The 23,553-nt window shown below is 38.4% G+C and overlaps 1 protein-coding gene across 1 annotated transcript; it reads right to left on the bottom strand.

Moving 5' to 3' along the window:
* Positions 1-5,054: 5,054 nt before the first annotated feature.
* Positions 5,055-22,658, bottom strand: LOC139136857 (zinc finger CCCH-type antiviral protein 1-like). Its single transcript, XM_070704693.1, has 5 exons — positions 19,282-22,658; positions 18,226-18,439; positions 16,819-17,015; positions 10,551-10,772; positions 5,055-7,674 (listed from the first exon to the last, which is right to left on the bottom strand). The coding sequence occupies exons 1-5, from the start codon at positions 22,353-22,355 to the stop codon at positions 6,942-6,944; spliced, it is 4,440 nt and encodes a 1,479-aa protein (XP_070560794.1). The 5' UTR covers positions 22,356-22,658; the 3' UTR covers positions 5,055-6,941.
* Positions 22,659-23,553: the final 895 nt, after the last annotated feature.

Below are 23,553 nucleotides of genomic sequence, written 5' to 3'. Positions count from 1 at the left end.
TATATGAGGGTTCATACACTTCAAGTAAATCAAAATTCCAGGACTTTCCAGGAGTTTTTTGCCATTTTCCAGGAGTATTTGTGGTTGAAAAATGCCATTTTCCAGGAGTGTTTGCACGATAAAGCTTGCAATTTTAATAAGAATCATACACTAATTGTTTCTAATGTTTTCATTGTCCACAAAACTTCAGCCCATAAGACATCATTTTGCTGACAAATGCAGTCAATGACGAGTTGACAGGTTTTGACGGTGACGACATCTTGAATAACATTGCTGATGACTGAGACAGTTATGAGTTGCGAGTGTGATGTCGGGAAAGATAAACTCAGGGAAGGCTTAGAATTAGTCGATGACTTTACATTTGATGAAGATCGGGCAAAGAAATCATTAATTTTTTATTTACTTGCTCCTGTTTTTTTCCTACCAGAGCTCGATGTTTTGCTCCTTTAGCTATAGCATGGCTTTTCATAGCCCCGCGTATGATGCTGTGTGTTCCCTGCATTATAAAGCCTCCCACTACAGCCCTGCTAAGGTCCATAGACATGCGGTCCCAATTTGGACCGCACACGAAAAACTACTTTTCTAACTACTTTCGGCCAAAATCAACTCGATTCCAATCTATGCCTACCCGAATCACTCAACCGCTCACAGACTGCAAAAAAGAACTGTTCGCATGACGTCCAAAACCATTAGTTTGCTGGTGATGCACGGTGAAGGGCACAAAGGCAGGTGATCTGCGACCTACCCTACCTGCTATCTACTCTTCCACTCATGAATAATTAATTAGATTTATGCAAATATTGCTACTTATGCATGACAGCGAGTTCTATTCAGACTACACTGCCTATTTCAAAGTGGAGTCTGGTAAATATGAAATGTAATGGGAGAAAGGTGGTTTTTACGATCACTCAATCACAGAGAGGTTATGCTTACGGATGTGATGAACTTCTTGTCCATGTTTAGTAACCTTTCCGATGTTGGAAAGGAGAAGAATTCTATTATTTTAGGCCGCCGTGGCGCCTGTCAATAGACAGAATCCGGCTATTGACAGGCGCCTGTCAACAGACAAAAGTTGGCTATTGACACGCGGGAGGTTTTTCGTCAAAATTCACCATATTTAAGCCTAATAAACTGTCCAATGCTTGTTAGAATGCTTGATAAAGCCTTTGTACACTCAATTATGGACAAAGTCGCTGCAATCTTAAGTAATTGTAGACTTTACCGTGTACGATATGTTGCACCAACGCCGCGCCTGTCAATAGCCAGGATGTGGCTATTGACACGCGGGAGATTTTTCGCCAAAATACACCATATTTAAGCCTAATAAACTGTCCAATGCTTGTTAGAATGCTTGATAAAGCCTTTGTACACTCAATTATGAATAAAGTCGTAATTTTGAGTAATTGTAGAAGTTTACCGCGTACGATTGCACCTTGCAACGCCGCGCCTGTCAATAGGCTATTGACATGCGGGACTCGCTGTCCAAATTTTAATGGATTTTTTATCGAAACATATATAGATGGCAATGGGAGTATAGATGGCAATGGGAGTATAGATGACAATGGGAAAATAGATGACCTGCATAAGAGACGACGTCAAAAGTTCAAAATTTCTGACCCAACACCCAAACGCCCACCTCCATTGAACCTTAATTGATGAATATCAATAATCAGAGGTTCCCATTTAATCTTCACTGTGATAATTCCAATCATACTTAAAACATTACCAGGACGGAAAGTTGCAAATAACGACAATGTTCTAATGAAAAAACAACAACATTTATTTCTGTTAAAAAAGCTCATCAGTAAGATAAGTCCCTGTAATATAAGCAGGTCAATATATAAATGTCTTTCAGACAAATCAAACAAGAATATCGTTTTTGCAGGATGAAACTTTTTTGGGTTAAACCCCCCTCACCACAAAACCCACCCCGCCCAAACTTAAAGAATTCGGATTTTATCTTTTGACGTGGTCTCGAAGGGAAGTGTTATGGTTACCAGGCTCAAGCTATACCTGCGAACTACACTTCCCCGGCCCGGCGACCATTAACACTGGCTGCACTGAAGAGCTGTGACCCCGGGGCTGTGACGCCTGTGACTATTATGTCGTGAGGTTTTTGGCATCGATAACCAACCCCTTATTATTGTTTTAGAATGGCTTAGTATTGACTGGAGTCTATAAATTGAACGAAATCAGCAAAATGAATTTGGGAAGCGTAGATCACAAGGGAAGTATAGATCGCAGAGGTATCGGCGAGGTAAACTTCCTGCGACAACACTGCATGGCTTCCCCGCGGCGATGGATGTGAATTTTATGTTGCAGGGTTTGTGGTATCGAAAATTATTTGATCCTGTGTAATTGTTTTCGAACGTTTAGTATTAAGTTTGAATTATCAATCGAACGAAACAATAAAATGCTTCTGGGAAGCGTTGATCGCAAAGGGAAGTATAGATCGCAGGGGAAGTATAGATCGCAGAATTACCTGCGAGCTATACTTCCTGCGATCAACAATGGCTGCCATTGTGGTGATACTACTTAGTGAATCGTATGTTGCGATCTTTGTGGCATCGAGATCGATCAACGGTCACGGATAATTGTTTTGGTGTGATTTAGTATTAAATCGAATTTATAAATTGAACGGTAATAATAAAATACGTTGGAGAAGCGTAGATAGCAGAGGGAAAGTATAGATCACAGAGATACCTGCGAGCTAAACTTCCTGACACTACAATGGATCCCGGATAATTGTTTTGGTATGACTTAATATTACATCGAATTTATCAACTGAATAGTAATAATAAGATAGGTTGGAGAAGCATAGATAACGGAGGGAAGTATAGATCGCAAGGGAAGGATAGATCGCAGAGCAGAGTCACCTGCGAGCTATACTTCCTGCGATCAACACTGGCTGCTATTGTGATGATGACAGTGAATCGTATTTTGCGAGGTTTGTGCCATCAACATCGATCAACGATCCCGGATAATTGTTTTAGTATGATTTAATATTAACTTGAGTTTATAAATTGAACTGTAATGATATAGTACGTTTGAGAAGCGTAGGTGGCAGAGAGAAGTATAGATGGGGGGGGGGGGGTCGCAAGGGAAGTATAGATCGCAGAGTTGAGCTATACTCTCTGCGATCACCACCGGCTGCCATTGTGGTGATGCCAGTGAATCGTATCTTGCGAAGCTTGTGACATCGATAATCGGTCCTGGATAATTGTATTTTGTATGATTTAATATTACATCAAATTTATCAATTGAACGGTAAAAATAAAATATATTTGAGAAGCGTAGCTCGCAGAGGGAAGTATTGATCCCAGTCACCTGCGTCTAAGATTATGATCATTGTTCCGCGATCAGACCGACACTGCCTCTAGATAGGTCGACTTCATTTATTGAAGTTAGATGTTGCGACATTCGCGGTACGTATCGAGGTGTGGCAGTTAGCTTGTGGCAATTCTTCTGTGAACCGAAAGAACAGATATGCGTGCTGTAAAGTAATTTGTTGGAGTGGCGTAGAAGGGAAGTATTGATCGCAGGTGTGTTTGACAGAAAACCATGCGATCTACCCAACTCTATCTTGTAGTAATTTGATCTATACTTGTAGGCCTACCGATTGGATGAACATTTTATTTATTTGATTTATTAAAGGATGGATGTGTCGATTATGCTTAGGCCTACATCTTCAACTTTGTCAGGACATTATTTATTCCGTCATGAGTTTCTTACGTTCACATCGCAAGTAATTACAACCATCTCACCATGGCTAATTTCTTACACCAAATAGTAAACAATACACATGATAAAACATGAATATTAATAATGCCGAAATAATACACCATCAGACCATACCACATGCATGTACGAAACATTAAAATACACTAATGAGAATTGTGGAGCAACCTTCCTCTATTTTACTCAGACATTAGTATAGAGTTTTTGACACATGCAAGGAAGTGATGATGGCTAGATGAAATTTTCAAAAATCCCATTTTGAAGGTTTGCAGTCGTCATAACAAAATTACTGGCTGCAAACAGATTACAGCAAAACAGTGATTAGCGAAAAGCACGCAAAGTTGCCGATTTGTAGTTTGCTCCTAACGACGCTCGCGCTCGCTATAAGGATCTGAAGTACAAAATGAAAATGAAATATAAATCAGCTGAAGGCCTCCACCAGGGCCTCCATTACATCATGCATCGTAAACGGACCGAATGTACGGCTACATTTGGTTGAAAATCTGCAATCGTGGAGCGTAGATCGCAAGGCATTGCTCGCAAGTCAGCATAGATCGCAGTTTTTACCTGCGATCTATTCACCCATCTTTCACGGGCGCACAGGAAATTTGCATAAAACTGTACATTTTTGCATAAACCTAATTAATTATTCATGAGTGGAAGAGTAGATCGCAGGTAGGGTAGGTCGCAGATCAACGGCAATATCTCGCATGAATGTAGCGAATGGCGAGCCACGGGAACACGGAGCATCATACGCAGTGCTAGGCTTTTCGATACATCGAAAGTCTTTTCACAAAGTTTGCATCTTGCCGCGAATTTATCTTGCGCCCGCTCAAGCCATCCTATGTACTCGGGCTGTTTCAACCAATGATCGCTGAATAAACACTTTGCAGGAGGCATTGCTGTGACTGATGACCCGAACAAGCTTTAAATTTCAACACGGTCCCTCCACAACCTACTCATGCATTTCGATGTCACTGTACGTGCGTGCAAAACCGTGGATAATGGAATACACAACATGGATCTTGCCCACGCTAGTACAAGGGTACCCCTTTACGACATTATAAGAAACACTACTACGCTTTCCAAATTTGTTTCGGGAGGCTCCCCACCTGTCGCAAAACATCTTTTCGCATTTTTGCAATTTGATGTTCGACAATTATACTGTTTGACGTTCGCCCTTACGATCAGGTCGTTCTCGACAGTGTGAGATCGTAACTAGCGATTTTCCAGGAGTTTTCCAGGAGTAAATTTTGATTTTCCAGGAGTTTCCAGGAGTGATTTTAAATTCCAGGACTTTCCAGGACTTTCCAGGAGCATACGAACCCTGTATATTAAATTACTACTCAAACAGACAACAAATCCTGATAAATTTCAATAAATTTGTTATATAATTTTTAAATTCTGACAAACTTTGTTGCATAAATGTAAATTTGTTTTCTTGAAGTATGTTTTGATTCAAAACAATCTGCGGGAAAAAGGCATCACAAAACATTCTATGTTATTGTTGATGAATGAATTAAATTCTTGACTAAATTCAGTTGGAAGTTATCATGGATTTATACTGTATACTCTAGTAATTAAGTTAACATGCTTAGAACATTCTTTGAGAACTACAGTCTAGGCTGGTTAGTAGACTGCATCAATATAGAAAGATAGCTATCTCCTTGACAACCAGGGGATTGGCAAATCTTTGCCCAAGGAAGTGAAATTTTACAGTTGCCTGTCACATTGGCGAGTGGAAGTGACTGCTGATTGTTGGGTTTGATGAGATGGAGCTATGCTACTGTTGGTATGGATGACTGAGTTATTGGCACACATATTATTTTATAGCTTAGCTGTGCATTTTTCACAATTACATCTGCCATGGTGTTTGCTGTGAATTTTGCACACTGACTACATCCTACATCATGATTGAAATGATTACAATATGTTTTGGATATGTTCTGATACACTATGATAAAAACTAATTTTTGCATGCATAAAAATTTTTTTTTCTTCTGGGTACATTTTAACACCCAGCAGTGACCTTGACATTACTGCCATATATCTTTCTTTTTTTTTTGTTGACAAGTGAACTAAATTTTGAACTGAAAATGAATTTAATCATAAATGCTAGAAAGTTGTAATGCAAATACAAAAGACTTCAAAATTTGACATACACTGCACACACAGGAAGCTGACAACTTCAATCCTGTGAACGTCACAAACATTCCCCGACTCATCCCAAATTTCATGGATAGCCACTCAAGGTTGAGAAAGAAACATGTTCATTTGTGTGTAAGAAAACATCACTGAGTTCTTTCTTAGGCGCTAGCAAATAGCAATATTTGGTCACAATGGAGGGACAATAAAACCAAACACGTCCATTGACTGCATAAATTATTATTTCCATTTACATAAGACATTTCCTCTTCTCATCGGCAGCTGGTCCAAAAGAATTGAGCCCAGGGCTAGACTTTGATTGTCAAAAATGTCCAAAAAATTACCAAAAGCAACGACATCTGAACTGATGTAAAAGCTCCACTGTTTTATCTTTGAACTGGAACAATAAGGCATATTTTTATATTTCCAGATGCATATCATTATAAGCACGTGATACAGTACTTAACATTTTATTTATTGTATACAATGAGTATTGCAAAATTCATGACAGACTAAAAGTGTCTAAGCAAATATATTGTTGTTGTACACACATACATACACATGCAGTCACGGTGAAAGTTCTCTCAAGGTAACACATCGATCAAAACTTACGCTCAAACATTCCTAAAAGATTTTCTAATCAAAAACAATAATCAAACATAATTTACCAATGTCAGTATACTAGAAACACTATAATTTCTGATATTTGAAATTCAAAATGGCTGCCACTGTGTATGATAATCTACGGAAAAAAATCAAATTTCTGATTTTCAAGCAAACAAGTCAGGGAAAACTTCATTTCATGGACTGTCTTCAAAATGCATGGAAGTCTATACAAGAAGCAGTCTAGAAGGTACTGTTAACATTTAGAGTCTGAATACTTATCCCCAATGTGTATTCTATCTTAGATCATCTTGAATCAACATACATAATTACGAAGACATTGTAAATTATAACACAGTTTTTGTTGCTTGTATATTCTTCACATATCTTTGTATCCTTACGGCCAGTGATTACATACTCCATGCAGTACACTGTACCACTCATTGTCTTGAAAACTACATCAACACACAGCTACTTTTGGGTTCTTCACTTTTAAAGGAAGGAGTTGATGTAGGTGAAGTCCAACTTGAAGGCTGGCTGGATGAGTATGAAGATACCGGTAGTGATGCTGTGGAGTACAGGGCACTTGAACTCTGAGGTGTAGATGAGTATCTGAACCCGGTTGAACTTGCATTTGAAGTCTGGTTACTTGAATATGAAGACTGAGAAGAACTGGTGCTGTATGAATTTGAGGGCGCTGTGCGTTGTGTGAATGAAGGGACTCTTGCTGTTGGGGTGGAGCCATGGCTGCTTAATCCAGAACTTCTCCCTTCTTTACGATATGTTATCAGATATGTCGGGTACAGCTGATCCAGGGCAAATATTACAAATATGGATGGATTGTACATCTTATCCACACAGGAATCATAGAGGTCACCTGTTGTTGCATTCATTTCTGGTGGCCGCTTGTACGAGCTGTGGCCCTGTGTGTATCTTCCCACTAAGACTTGCGCCAGGAACATGTATCGCTCTTTTAATCCAGAGGCGTCATTGCGAGTGTAATTATCACTGTATTTTGCATCCCGTGCAAAGTACGATCCATGGCCGTACATTGTTGCATTTTTACCAGCAACACGGAAGTCAAAATTCTGTTTGCAGATCTTGGCTACGGTGTCTTCCTCAGTTCCATGGAATAAGTATTTTTCAAGTTCAGCACTTGGTGTCTTTTTCATCATTATCTCCTTCTGACTGTCAAGATAAAAAACACATCAGAATAATTTTATGAGTTGACCAGAAATTTGTATTGATTCTGCAGCTGACAATTCTGGCCATCTCATTTGAAAATTTCAAGTTAACCACCAGACACTACACTACAATACGATACGATAACTTTATTGCCATTATGTACATGATACATTCAGAACTTACTCAAACACTTTAAAGGGAAGTTCACCAGGATGATTTTTACATAATGTGCTAGCTTTGCCAGCATAGAAAACTGCCATCTATGCCTATGAAAATGGCATTATATAATTGCCTGAAAAAAATCAAAATTGCAGATTTCATCATTATTTCAGAGCATCATAAATAACCACTACAAACCTGTGTACCACATATCAAAGCAATCAGATGAGCAGTTTTTGAGAGACAAATTTTTTGACCAAAAATGGCAAAAATTGCCCCAAAAATACAAATTGCAGATTTCATCATAATTTTGATATATCGAGTTTAGTTCATCTGTAAGAACCTGTAACCAAACATCAAAGCTGTCTGACCAGCAGTTATGAAGAAGAAGATTTTTTACCAAAACAGTCTTTTTGAGCTAATTTGCATATTTTCAACAATATCTAATAACTGAAAAAGATAGTTTGTTATAATCACATGTTGCATCAACGCGACAAATATCAAGTCTGTAAGTACTGCGGTTCTCCAGATATTTGAGTGGACGGACATCCTCACAAATGGTACATACATACATACATACATACATACATACATACATACCGGTACATACATACATACATACATACATACATACATACATACATACATACATACATACGGACTGATGCCGGACGGATACACATCCCAATAGCTTCTATAGTCTATAGTCTACAGTAGCTAAAAAAAATGAATGCCTGTATTGAAGACATTGTGTTGGATCTTATTGTCTTTGGTGATTATGATAGTCTTGAATGCCAAAGAACATCCACCAAATGTTTCAAATTTCACTCAATAAAGTTTTGTTCTTCGCAATAACATTCAACACTGATGCAGGAATATAGAGATATGGAGTTTGGCCATCTTTCAGCACTGTGAATATAATTTTGACCTTTGACCTAAAAGTATTCTGGAGTAAATAGATATACATGAATGGCCAATTTTCTTTATAAAATGTCATTAACCTAATGAATTTTCTGAAAAGAAACAGATTCTCTAAAAATATCAACTTGTCGCTTGTTTTCTAAGTGTATGTGTGCAACAAAACACATTGTTTAAGAAACCTACTGCAGCATTAGATTGGTGTAAATTATGATAGCTTCATTAAACTAAAAGTGAAGTACCTTGTACATTCTGATTCCACAACTTGCAATGGAATATTTTTTTATCCATACTCATGAATCAGCTACTCCCAAAAAATATTTTTGTTTCCCCTCATCAAGTTTCAATTTGAAAGGTTTTTGAGAAATGATGGTTGAATAATGTATCAGTATATATTTCATTTTATCAAACTTTAGTAAGGTAGCATACGCCTCGAAACTGAAGGATTCAAACTTTAATCTTTGTTCTCGGTGAGTACAAACAATTGTATTTCAAATTAAGAATAAAATCAGCAGCCATAATTCATATTTTGGTATCAGAGAAACAAATTTACTTAAAATTTACAGACAACAGAAATCTCACAATGGTCTCTATCCCTGTGTTAACTCTGATGGAAAACAATCTAAGTTTGAATTTTCACAAAAAAATTTGGTGAAAACTTAATTCTTTTCATGACCTTCAAACAACAACACAAATAGATGTAGTAGACTAGAAAGATAATTATTTGAATTTAAGAGACCAAATAGCATACCAACATGTTAAATTAGAATTTACAGTGTCAGTGAATTGAGGGATATTGTACCGCATGATCACAAAATATGGACACAATAACATTAATTTTTTACACTCCTGCGGGCACATCAGCAAATGTGTACAAGCTACCGATGGATGGACACAGAACATATCACTCGTACATACATTTCTTCAACTGGTCAAAATCTCTTGGTATACTGTCGCGGGTGTGCTTTATTGCTATTATATCATAACAGTATATTGAAATTCTGGCGAGGAACGACAAAAACAGATTTTTGCTCAAGCTGAGAGCTCGCACGTATGCCAGCCATGGTATATTGCCAATATACCACAGTTCTTTTCGCGTCTCGACCAATCAGATCACTGTATTTGCGCCATCAATATACTAGTATGATATAATTAAACAATAAAGCACATCCAGCAATGGTATACCACGAGATTTTGACCACTTCACGACATATATGCACGAGTGATAGCGAGTGCATACTGGTATATTAAGTGAACTGGTCAAATCGAGTGGTATACCGTCGCTGGGTGTGATTTATTGCTATTATATCATAACAGTATATTGAAATTTTGGCGTAGAACGTCAAAAACGGTCTTTTGCTCAAGCTAGAGCTCACGCGTATGGGAGCCGTGGTATATCGCCAATATACCATGGTTCTCTTCGTGTCTTTGACTAATCAGATTGCAGTATTTGCACCATCAATATACTGGTATGATATAATACAGAATATTGCAGGGCAGGGCTGATCACTGAAACAGTGTACCCCTTTCTTATAATTGTAGGAAAGTCTGAAAGTCCTGTATCACCTCATATTACCAAGTACACACAATGTCTACCATCACCGAAAAATGTTTTTAAATCAACGGTACATGAAAGTGGTTGAAAGGGTACACTGTCGAATGAACAGCAGATTGGCCCAGTGCAAGAAGGGCGTACCTTCTAATGCTATGCTTTAACACAGGAGATACGCCCCTCTTGCACTGAGCCATAGAGCTCTATAATATAATTTAGTCGCAAATATAATGTGATATTTAAAATGTACCTTTGATATTTCCGCCACCATTGAGGATTCTGTATGTGTTCGATGGAGATTATCGTATTGTTCGCATCCATCGTCTTCCTGAAACGTCTTTCAACAAAGGCAAATCTTTGAGACGATGGTGGTAGGACGTGCCGTGTGAATTCCTTATCCTTGGGCATTGGTTTCCATGAGGGCGGGAACTGGAAAGATGGGGCTGGGGTTGACACTGGTGATGCCAGCGACCTGTGAACAATTAACAAGATGAAAGTGTATACATGTATGGTACATGCAGATTACAAACATTTCTTGATGTAACAATTCAGGATTAAGGTACAGTGTAGTATGTGCCTTAAAACAAGAGACTTCAACTTTTGCTCAAACTTTCCTCAGTGAAACTTCCAACCATTCTCATATCAAATCAAGAATAACAGGTCATTATGAGTGATTTTATTTGGTATATATGAACTGGCAGTCATACTGCATAACTGCTTCTGTGTACAGAAAAAACTTACTTAATTGATTGATGGAGGACTGACAATAAAAAATTTGGTGTAACAAGTCATTGACAATGACATAGTCCCCACTTGTAATAGGAGTATTAGTCTTGAGGGGGCAGGGAAATGAGGTCATTAAGAAGTATCACTAAAGTGTATATGTTCAGATCTATGGACACATAGGTCTATGTCATTGTTCCCAATTTGAAACAAGAGGCATGTCCAAGTTATGGTTCTAAATCGGGAAAAAAGATCAAACCTCTAGCTGTATTGGCCAGCCAAGAAATACATATGTGCATAATAAATGAGGTACAAGATGTGACATCTTAAGGTCTATTATCCTATCAAAATTGAAGCGTAATGAACTTGTGGTTACTGAGTTATGCATATATATGCATATTCAAGGTCATAGGTCAACAAGGTCACGTGACATTTTGAAAAAAACATTGTATTGCTAATTAATCCCTATATGCCAAAATTCAGACCTCTAGCTCTATTGGCTTGCCCACAATTATATATGGGCATAATTAACGAGGTAAAGCATGTGTTGTCATAAGGTCTCCCATCCTACTAAATATAAAGGACATAGCACTTGTGGTTACTTATTTATTGACATAATCGTGTATTTTAGGTAAAAGGTTATCGAGGTCACATGACATTTTGTCAAAAAATTTCTATCCTATAGTCTATCCCTATATACTAAAAATCATACATTTACCTCTATTGGCTTGCTCAAAATTAGATATGCACATAATTAATGAGGTACAATATGTGGCGTCATAAGGTGTCCCATCATGCCATATATGAAGGGTGTAGCACTTGTGGTTACTGAGTTATGGACAAATATGTATATTTGAGGTCAAAGGTCACCAAGGTCACGTGACATTTTGTCAAAAAATTGTATTGCTAAGTTATCCCTATATACCAAAAATCAGACCTCTAGCTCTATTCGCTCACTCAAATTAGATATGTGCATAATTAATGAGGCACAATATGTGGCGTCATAAGGTGTCCCATCATACCAAATATGAAGGGTGTAGCACTTGTGGTTACTGAGTTTTGGACAAATATGTATATTTGAGGTCAAAGGTCATTGAGGTCACATTAAATTTTTTCAAAATAATTGTATTGCTAAGTTATCCCTATACAGTGCGGACGCAGATACCCGAGACGCGCAAAATTGATTTTCCTTCGTGGGTGGTATAGAACGCGAAAATTTCAAAAAAAAAATTCACTGAGTAGCGCTACACATTGTAAAGAAATTTCGCCTATAGTTCATCGAGAATTCAACTTATGTTACTTATAACTAGGCGAATTGAAAGATAGATAGTTAGATTTACTAAATCGTACATTATTTAGTGTCTTATTAGTTTATATTGCAGAAAAATCGCGAAGTCAAAATGTTGTCTCGTGCGTTTTGACAGAAAATACAACTCATTCACTCCTGAATTTTCCGGTCATGCTCATTACATGTTTCTTCTCCAAGTTTGATTTTGTCACTGTCCTTTTACACAGACATCAAACTTAAACGCTGTGCCCTCAGTTTTGGCGATAAGGCCGTGAGACGGAAATGTTAACTTAAAATAGCACTGACGGATACAGGTAGTCCTTGCAAATCCCTTAAACAACAGCTAAAGCGCATGCGTGAAGGTTGCCCTCTAGCGACGATACTTATTGTAGCGTTTCTCTAAGAATCTCATCCTGAACTTTTGCGCTGGAGAAAGTATCTCCCCTATAAAAAATATGGCGATTCACTGAAGCCTTCTATCTCTGAAGTAGTCAATATAAATTTACTATAAACATAAATGGACTATTACTGATTGTCACTAATTTTTCCGAAATGCACACTTGCATATTGAACAGAATGGAAAAAAAATTACAAGAATCACAGCTTCAAGGCTATACCTGAGTTCAGTAATTTTAACAATTATTGTTCTAAAAGTACAGGTTTAATTAATGATGAGGTTATGCGATTTCCCTAACTAAAATACGTATTTTATAAATCTTTCACAATTTGATGCAATAAGTATCTTATAACAATACAACAACAATATAAACTTTATTTTAACTCTATTACCATGATAGGTATACGCCTCTTTTCACAAGGGTCGAGCACAAAGAAAACTTATACACAAAAGATAAAGTACAGTATAACAACATTACAACACAGACATATTTCATGTAAAAATGTCGATAAAGCTTTGTCGATAAACTTTGTAACAAGCCTGTTTAAAACTCCAACCCTTGTACAACTTCTTATTGCTGTAGGTAAATTGTTGTACAGGTAATTACTCGAAAAGACTGCTTTAATAATTCGGTTCTAGCGAATGGAACTTGTAGAGCTTTATTACCAACAGATCTTAAAGATCTTTGTACTTTGTTATCATATCCCGGACGTATCGAGGAGACTGGCCACAACATACCCTTGTAAACAGACACTATACTTATAGCGATGGGATAGCAGATACCATTATAGAAGTGTCAACATTTCAATGGATGAGGTACCAATGTCACAATTCAAAATTAGTCGCATTGCCCGCTTTAAAAGACAGTTCAATTGATCCATATCCTTTTGACTACAACAACCCCAAACACCGAGACCATGATCAAAATATGGTAAAATGAAACTGTTATAAAATGACGCCTCGCTGAAACTGGTAAAATGCTTAAATTCTGGCAAGAAGATACAGATAACTCTTTATTTTTTCACAATACAATCAACATGTGATGTTTATGATAAATGACTCTTAATCTTGCCAAGAAGCTGTTCGATTTCTACATTTTCAATATCATTGTCACCATCTTATGATGGAACTTTGAGTTCATTACAATCAAAATTCATAAAATTGCAGCAAAGCTAGATTGTAATAATGATTAATATCTTTAATGGCTATAAATCAATGTTGTAATGACATGTCAAAAAGAAATTTAAATGTTTCAGTCTTGTCACGCATTACGCTCACTTGCCGTCTGTATATGTAGTGTTGATCTGAAAGAATAAGTTCACACCACTTATTAATATACATGCATATTAAAAACCAGTAAATTTATCATTTATTAGACATATGTTTTAAAAGTATTTCTCAATGATAATTCATCAAGTCGTCAGTCAATTGTTAGGACACTTAAGTGCGTTGAATTTTAGAAAGAATGACTCTTTGAAAATTATCTCTTCAACGGATATTTATGCATGATATATTAACATATATCAGTAGCAGATATTGTTATATAAAACAAAGTATTTTTCTCTATCCTTCCGTATAAGCTGTTCTGTGGAATCGTCCGACTTAATGTCAGCATGCTCTCATTTGTTTCTGATTGGATCTCATTTCACAAACTTAATGCACATCTGAACTCCCAATAGACTCCCTATAATTGATATGAACTTCAGCCTACTTAGTATACAGCATTGCCCTCTAGGCTATCATATTCTCTAATGTGTACAGGTGAGGCTAAAGTGAATAGTCACTGCTATGGCTAAAGACGCGGGTCATAGGAAGGGGACTTTGTTGTTTTCATGTTACTACGTCACATTGTAGACACTCAGAGAAAAATCAAGAGAAGAATCGGAAATCGTACCCAAAAATGTAAGAAGATCTATATTGACGATAGACTATAACAGGTATGGATTCAGAAACGTATTGGAAGCCATCGATGCAGGTTTATTAAGTAAACTATAACTTTTTGTCCGAAAAATCCGTCTCGGAACTCGGCTGTACTTGCGTTTAGCGGCTATTCCATTTCCCGACTTCCTATATTTCTAATGCATACCAAAGCGGTGTATCGAACCACAAGTGACTGTGGCTTGAGGATGACTTGCATAGAATGTCACGGTATTTCAAAAAACAATAATATTGTTTTTGAAATACCGTGACATTCTGCATGACTATACATTAAGTAAGCGACAGAAGATTGTCAACTTAATGCTTCTCTAACAAATAACTGGATTAAACGCCCGTGATACTAAATGAGAATATTGTGAACGAAGTTGTGATCAATGATATCGCCTGGAAAGTTAATATACTTCCGGTTTTCAGGTGTCTGCATTTCGAACGCTATCGTACTGTCAAATGACCTCCTCCAGAAGCGATATTCACAAAATCTATTCCTATACATAAACTCTTCCGGAAATTACTAAAATTGTTCAAGATAAGGCCGTGAGACGAAAATGTTAACATCAGAAAGCAGGACATAATACCGGCAACTTTCTCCTAACGATGCAATCCACTATCGTCAGCAATGTCAATTTCCTTTGAGCATATTTACATAATTTAGAGGAGGATTACTGCATGAACGGTCAATTTTGATCGCAGACTATTATTCTTAAATTAAGATAACGTAAAATATTCGATCTAAAACTTACTGGACGAAATTAAACGAAAATTTGGAGAGCTACACCTACCTGAACCGTCGCCCAGTCAGTCTGATGTTGCTCTGAAGCGCACGCCAGGACCCCTTGGCAACGATGGAATTTGGCATAAGCATGCTTAGCAACAACGGAAAAAACGCATATCTGCGTCCGCACTGTATATACCAAAAATCAGACCTCCAGCTCTATTGGCTCGCTCAAACTTAGATATGCGCATAATTAATGAGGTACAATATGTGGCGTCATAAGGTGTCCCATCATACCAAATATGAAGGGTGTAGCATTAGTGATTACTGAGTTATGGACAAATGTGTATATTTGAGGTTAAAGGTCACCAAGGTCACGTGACATTTTGTCAAAAAAATTGTATTGCTAAGTTATTCCTATATACCAAAAATCAGACCTCCAGCTCTATTGGCTCGCTCAAAATTAGATATGCACATAATTAATGAGGTACAATATGTGGCGTCATAGGGTGTCCCATCATACCATATATGAAAGGTTTACCACTTGTGGTTACTGAGTTATGGACAAATATGTATATTCGAGGTCAAAGGTCACCGAGGTCACATGACATTTTTTCAAAGTGTCTGAGATATCTGCGTGAACGGATGGACTCACGTGGATGGACTCACGGACTGACATGACCCAATCTATGAGCCCCCTGGACTTTATCTGTGGGGACTAACTAAATTTTATTTTTCTTGGCCTTATACATGGGAGTCTATGTACTGCCTTATACATGGGAGTCTATGGACTTCCTTATACATGGGAGTCTATGGACTGCCTTATACATGGGAGTCTATGGACTGCCTTATACATGGGAGTCTATGGTCTGCCTTATACATAGGAGTCTATGGTCTGCCTTATACATGGGAGTCTATGGTCTGCCTTATACATGGGAGTCTATGGAGGTGAAAACTAAAAAGTCCTCTACCACGGCCAAATTGATCGCATTGTGAAACAAATCGACGTGCATCTGTATGAGGTATGGTACTATCCTTGTACCAAGTTTGAACGAAATCGCTCCAGGCGTCTCTGAGATATCTGCGTGAACGGACGCACGCACGCACGCACGAACGCATGCACGGACATGACCAAACCTATAAGTCCCCCGGACGGTGTCCGTGGGGACTAACAACTACAGAAAAATTTTTACCACAAAGAGAAGTCCTAACCCCACCCCACCCCTAAAATCAAATGGTTCTACCCTTATCAAAAGGTCTGCACCCACTTTACAAACTCTTCTATTGATAGACAATATAGTCAACTTGCGTCTGGCCATGCAAAGGGGACCCTGTTTAAATATTCTATCCTGACACATGGCGAGAAACTCTACTATCGCCAAGTCTTTAGTGACTTTGTAGAATATTTCGTTGACAATAAAGGTTAGTTTCAGAGTGCTTATATACTCCGTGCTGTTTACCTTGTCAAGATGTCTTTCACCTCGGTTGGTGATACAAACACTGCTGGTCTTCTTCTGACTTCTCTCTCTGTCAGTGTTTGCAGGTTGGTTTGCTTCATGGCTGTGCCAAAGTTCACAGTGTAGTTGAATCGGCCGGTCCGAAACGAGCATGAGCTCTCCTTGGCAAGATATGCTGTCTCGATCATGTCATTGAGATCCTTTTGATAAAGGGGCGAAAGTGTTAAAAGTTACAAGACGGGAAAAAGGTGACTGATAAGTACCGGTAGACATAAATCACAGGATGAGAAATCTCTCTCTCACTGTGATACCATTTCCAACTTTCACTTGGGATAATACCTTCTTTACCAACTATAATACATATACAAGTGCATTGGTTACATTGTCCTTTGGTGAGTCTATTTCCTGCTTGGATAGTATTTTTGTATACATTTGCATAAATTTACACTTTCTCACCAAGTTTATGACCGCTTGTCATGCTAAAATGTTTTAATCTTTGGTAAATAAATTTATGAAAACTGAACAAATCTTTGCAAAAATGTGAATATGAGCAAAATATGCTGTGTTATACCGGCATGATAGTGCCCCTCCGAGATAGATATTCATGCTGTCAAATATTTACATTTTTTTTGTGATCTACCCTTTGTAGGGGCTTTTTTTGTGATCTACCCTTTGTAGGGGTTCATTTTAAAGCTATTGGAATAAAAAAATTTCCATCTTCTTAGTTTTCTGAAAATTGAAAGTTTTATTTTTCACAAGAGAGTTAACACAGGGATGGCGGCCATTTTGAATTTCAAATATCAGTAAATGTTTCGGTGATTTTTTTCTGTAGTACCAAACTTAGCACGATGACCCCTGATTTTATCCTGGATTTGGTAAGAGAATGGTTTAAAGTTTAACTGGGGAAAGTTTGAGCAAAAGTTAAGTTTGTCACTTATGAGGCGCATAACCACAGTGTACCTTAAATATGTTTTCAACTAAAATTTATATACAATGATTACAAAGTCACAATTCTTCATCATAAGGCTAGCTTGAATAGGAAATTGCTGAATGTATCATTTGCATACAGGTTCTAAGGCAGAGGACAAAACTATCACAATTGGTTTTACTTGCATGAGAAAGGGAAAACAAAAACATCAAGCAATAGAGTTTAATTTTTTTCAATATCTAACTCTAAGGCAAAACGTGCAAACTTTTCCACAAAATTCTATAATTATTTATTCTTCAGTTTCTGACCGTTGGATGTGTTTTCTGTGTTTAAGCAGCAATGGAGGAAGGTTACAAAGTACAGTTTCCCTGAACAAGGAGGCAGTTGAATAACACACAAACCACTTGTACATGTTATGGCATGAATTTCATGGCCTGCAGTGGTTGTGTAACACTTGTGCACAAATTTCAAGTAATACTTACGAGACCACTGTCATTTAGACCATAGGGTGTCCAAATGTCCCCAACGTCTTTGAAATACCACTTCCACCTGGTAGCTACGCTGCAAGCGGTATTGCTGTTTGGGTCGGCAATGCTGTATGATGGAGTTGATAGGCGATGTACCTGACTAACTTGCTTTTCAGTGCCATGAAAATACTTCTCTTGCACTGACATATCCTTAAAATTTATGTACAGTCTGAAATAATGATGGGAACAACAACTATCATTTTTGTTATACTATAAGTCAAAATCTGTCTCAATGTCATCATAAAAGTTCTATTTGCCATTTCTATGATATCACCAATCAGGTGGAATTTTTGAAAGTGATACACTTTGGAGTTGACTTTGTCTTTTTTAAAGGGACAAAGTCGGCCATTTTTTCATGAATTTTGTTTGATACGAGATACTACTTATATTGTTTGACATGTTGAAAGATATTGAATGAATGGGTGACCATGCATTTATTTGACCCGGTTTCAGACAAATTAAATGAAACCACCGCAAAAATGAATTAATGGTCATGACCATTGACTTTTCATGTACACCCTTTTCCTGCAGAAAGTATCACTTTACCATCTGCCAAGTCAGTAAAAGCAGTATTGAGCCAAAATCATGTATTTTCATCCACTCGGCTTGGTATATTATGGCACCTCTATTCAATGAAAGTGTTATAGGTAGACTTGCTCCAAGTCTGGGCATATAAGTATCTAAACATAATAAATTGAAAGACTAAACATCAGCAGACCATCCTGCTAAATGGTAGGCTGTTGCGTAGATCATGGGGTGAACGCCTTGGCCCATGAAGCTGGTACATGTAACTCAGCTGCCGAGAAAAGCCAGGCAACTGGGGGCCAGTCGAAGTTATAGGCTCAGTCCATGAAAATCACATTTAGAGTCTCTATATTTTCACAGGCCTTCAAATTCAATCGTTTTAATTTTTTGTTAAAATGCAACATATGGGACATGTTATGCTTCACTAAATTTCACCCAACTTGACCTGATGGTGAAATATGAACTTGGCGCGGATAATGACATTACCTTTCTGATATACTGAGTCTTGTTTTGGCAACATCACAGAACAACTTTTCAATAGCAGTATTGTCATCTTCAGGAAGTGCTACTCTTGGTGGATCAGAAAAGGATCGGACTAGTTCCTTATGTTCGAATATCCACTGGTATGGCATGCTGCAATGATGGTTACTGCAAAGGGTTCCATTCTTGCATTTTCCAATCAAGTTATCAACACATATTGGAGACTCTACATTGCTCGCAATGTTAAAACTTGGTTTTTTGTCTTCCACTTCTGGGTCAGTATTTCTACTTGAACTCTGTGCAGCTGCTGGCCTGCTTGATGGGCTTTGATACGATTGATCTGGTCTGCTTGGTGTCAGCTTTGTATCACTTACAGTAGCCCCTGAAATTCCTGCTAGCTGCTTTGGCACTGCCCTTGATGGTACTGTGGGTGTAACAGGGATCTGCTGCTTCTCATGTTTGATGTACGGATCTGCTGTACTGTCTGACCAAGTCTGATTTGCATTCCTGACAGGTCCCTTTGAATTAACACCTGCTGATTGCTTTGGTATTGCACCCAATGGCACTGTATTTACAGGCCACCTGCACGACTCTCTTCCATGCTGTCCACTATGCTGCATTGTCAAGGTACAGTCAACATCTTGGTTGTGTTTTGCTCCTGTTTTGGCAAAGCTGGCAGCTCCATCATTCCCTTGTTTCTTTCCTTTACTCACGTTATCACTTTTGTTGGCCATTTTTTGCCCCACATGCGATTTCTTCTCTTCCTTCTTTGGTTGTTTTGTCTTTTTCACTTGTTGGGTAACAGCTGCCGTGTTATTGCCCCCAACATGTGATGAAGTTATTCCATGTTTCCATACTTCACCAGATTCATCATTTTCATCTGATGTTACAATTTTGCCAGTGTTTTCTTTGGCAAGGAGTACGGATGACAGATAGTTTATATTTGGAACATAAACATTTATGTTGAAACGCCTAAAGGTTCTTTGGTTGTTTGGTCTTTTTATTTGATGAGAAAGACCACATACATCACTATCATTACACACTCCCCTGACATAGTTTTGGCAAAGATGAAGCATCTCACAGTTCTTGTTCTTACACTCTCTTCTGTTATAGTTGCTGCATACTTTAGGAAGAGATTTCTTGGCAATTCTGTGCAGCTGACTTTCACTGTATTTTTCCAAATTCAGTTTGACCAGTGTTTCCTTATTGTTCTTGGAGTGGAATCTGTGTGATTTACCACAATCCCTGTCACTCTTGCATAAACCACTCAGAAATTCTCTGCAGATGTGGATGTGCTTGCATGAAGGCACATGCATGCGACGACCTTGTAGGTAGAAGAAACACAGCCTCAATTCAAGGCTTGTAGGTAAACTGGTGTCACTGATATCACCATCAAACTTTTCACTTTGTGAAGCTGAGGCTCCTTTACTGTGTTCAGATTCCTGGTTTTGATCCAATCTACCACCAGGGATCTTCTCAGGACCTGGATTCTGTTTGTGTTTTACCTTTGGCTTTTTTTGCGCCTTCCATTTTGCCTTTTGAGTTTTCACGTTTTTGTCAGCTGTAGCCTTGGAAGATTTTAGCCCTCCTGTTGCTGTGGATGCCTTTTGAAGGCACTTTTTTCCATGGCCTATCCCATCACCACTTCCTTTATCTCCTGCTTCATTTTCAATCGGGCTGTCAAGGATGATGGTATCCAGTACACCTCTTTTGTTGTGGACAGGAAACTGGATTTTGTGGTCCTCCAAGATCCTTTTGTTGCAGGGTTTACCAAGTTTGTGTGAAAAGCCGCACGGATTAACTGTTTGACAACGGCCCTTGACAAAGTTCTGACAAAGATGTAAGAAGTTGCAGTCGTCTTTTTGACACATGTTGCGGTTGTACTTTCCACAAACTTTGGGGAGATGTGAACTGCTGTATTTAAGAAGTTCGCTCTCACTTAGACCCGCCAAGTGCAGATCTGACAGCAATTTCTTATTTTCAGGAGAATGAAAGATGTGTGACCTGTCACAGCTACTGTGGGAATTGCACAATCCACTGACAAAGTCCCTACAAATGTGTATGCCCTCACAGTGGATGGGATTTTGGCATACATTCTCTTGACAAATCTTCAATCTATGATGATGTTGCTTGTCTTTCTTTTGACTTTGTGTGTCAGTTTTGCCCTTGTCATTTTCCCTTTGAACAGTCCTGACCTCCATGCTGTAATCATCACATTTTTCATCCATATTCATGCCTTGGTTGATACCCCTTTGATCATTATGTATTCCATCTGTGCTCAAATTTTCATCTTCATCATCATCATCACCATAATCATTATCATCATCATCATCACCATCATCATCACTATCATCGTAATCATCATCATCATCATCATCACCATAATCTTCATTAGTATCATCATCATCATACTCATCATCATCATCATCATCATCATCATCATCATCACTATCATCGTAATCATCATCATCATAACTATCACTGCCATCACTTGACTGGGAATCATCATCACTTTCAGTATTTCTATTTGCAAGCCCATCGGCAATTGCTGATCTACATTCCTCCTGATATTTACTATCAAGAAGAATATTTGCAAACAAGAACTTCTTAAATTTTCCTTTAAAGACCGATAATTTATATTTTGATAATATCTGTTTACAGGACACATCCGTTTCATCATGAGAACGGCCACAGTCACTTGTACACTTCCCTAAAACATATTTTCGGCATAAATGTAAATAGAGACAGGGTTCTCTTACGCAGCCTATTGTGTTGTAGTCAGTACATATCGCCGGAAAAGACATATTAACAAGTGCCTGTAATATTGCCTCTCCAAATCTATTGAGCTTTGACTTCTCAAGGATGCGGACATTTTCACTGGAATAAAATTTATGTAGCTTCTGACATCCTCTTTCGTTTTCGCAAGTCCCACTCAAAAAATCCCGACAAAGGTGCCACCTCGGGCAGTTGAGATGTTTACACCCATTTTCAGTTTGATAGTAATAGCACAGTTTTAACTGTAATAGTGATTTTATCAACGGCCCACCGGGAGAATCTTCTGAAGACAGCTGGCCTTGCATTGTGTAATTGTTAATAACAGTTACCACTTGAAGACGCGTAGACGCGGCAAATTTCAGGTTGTTGTCCAAAGTCGACAGATAAAACGAACTGCTCGCATCATGTCCTCACTGAGCATTCAGTCAAAAGAGAGGTCACTATACCGTGTGCTCCATCTATGACAAACAGAGTACTTTTATCCTCGTGTTCTGGTTCCAAATTTTCTCAAAGTCTGCAGTATTTTCTCCCATACGGCAGACTTCTTGTCAGCTGATGACCCCATGACGTATCACCTCGACGAACTATGTTGAACTGTTCAAATTCTGAGAAATATGGTTCTGTACGCATGCGTACACTCAACACGTCATGGCGATTTTTGGCTGTAAGTAGCCAACAACCACGTAACACATTTTACAACCAGATGACAGGACTCCCTAACGCGCGTACTTCCTCTATCATTTTTCGACCGAATGACACGTCGACTTTGGCGGAAACACAGGTGAACTGGACATTAATAGTCTAAAAATAAGATATTATTTTCGTAATTATTCAAAATAATAAATAGTAATTATGAAACATTGATATTACTAAAACCGAGTTAGTATTTCATCCGGGTTTAGGTACCGTTCAGTTTTTACAGCCGGGGGGGGGCGGCAAAATCCAGGGGGGGGGGGGTCATCAAAATTTTGGAATCCGCAAAGGGGGGGTCATCGCTTTTTCACTGGTAAGAAAGGGGTCACCACATTTTCAAAAACATAATACCAACAATAAAGTTCACTTCATGCCATTGCCATGATCGACCCTCTTTACCGGCGGGCCGCCTTCGGCGGCTCACTACAATAAATATACATTATGTATTACCCATGACCCTCTTAACAGGCAGACGCCTTTGGCGGCCCACTCCAATTAGGTTTACTTCATGCAATGGCCATGATCGACCCTCTTTACCGGCGGGCCGCCTGCGCGGCCCACTCCAATAAATTGACTTTATGTAATACCCCACGGCAATCTTAATGGCCGTGCGCCTTCAGCAGCCCTGTCCAGTAAAGTCTACTTTATGCAATAGCCATGATCGACCCTCTTTACCGGTGGTACCGGTGGCCCACTAGAATAAAGTTGACTTTACGTAATGGCCCATGACCCTCTTAACCGGAGGGCTGCCTTTGGCGAACCACTCCAATAAAGTTCACTTTATACAATGTCCATGGACATGAGTTGTCT

The sequence above is a fragment of the Ptychodera flava genome, chromosome 7 (genome assembly GCF_041260155.1).
Source record: "Ptychodera flava strain L36383 chromosome 7, AS_Pfla_20210202, whole genome shotgun sequence".
NCBI classification, from domain to species: domain Eukaryota; kingdom Metazoa; phylum Hemichordata; class Enteropneusta; family Ptychoderidae; genus Ptychodera; species Ptychodera flava.
Note: the sequence above shows the minus strand (reverse complement) of the source record. Positions and strands in the feature narration are given on the sequence as shown.

Excerpts from the sequence above, each read along its gene's own strand:
- LOC139136857 (XM_070704693.1), bottom strand. The coding sequence starts at position 22,355 with ATGCAAGGCCAGCTGTCTTCAGAAGATTCTCCCGGTGGGCCGTTGATA. Across the intron at positions 18,440-19,281 it reads AGACTCAGTATATCAGAAAG|ACTGTACATAAATTTTAAGG; the intron begins GTAATGTCATTA and ends TCATTATTTCAG. Across the intron at positions 17,016-18,225 it reads GTCTAAATGACAGTGGTCTC|GATCTCAATGACATGATCGA; the intron begins GTAAGTATTACT and ends CTTTATCAAAAG.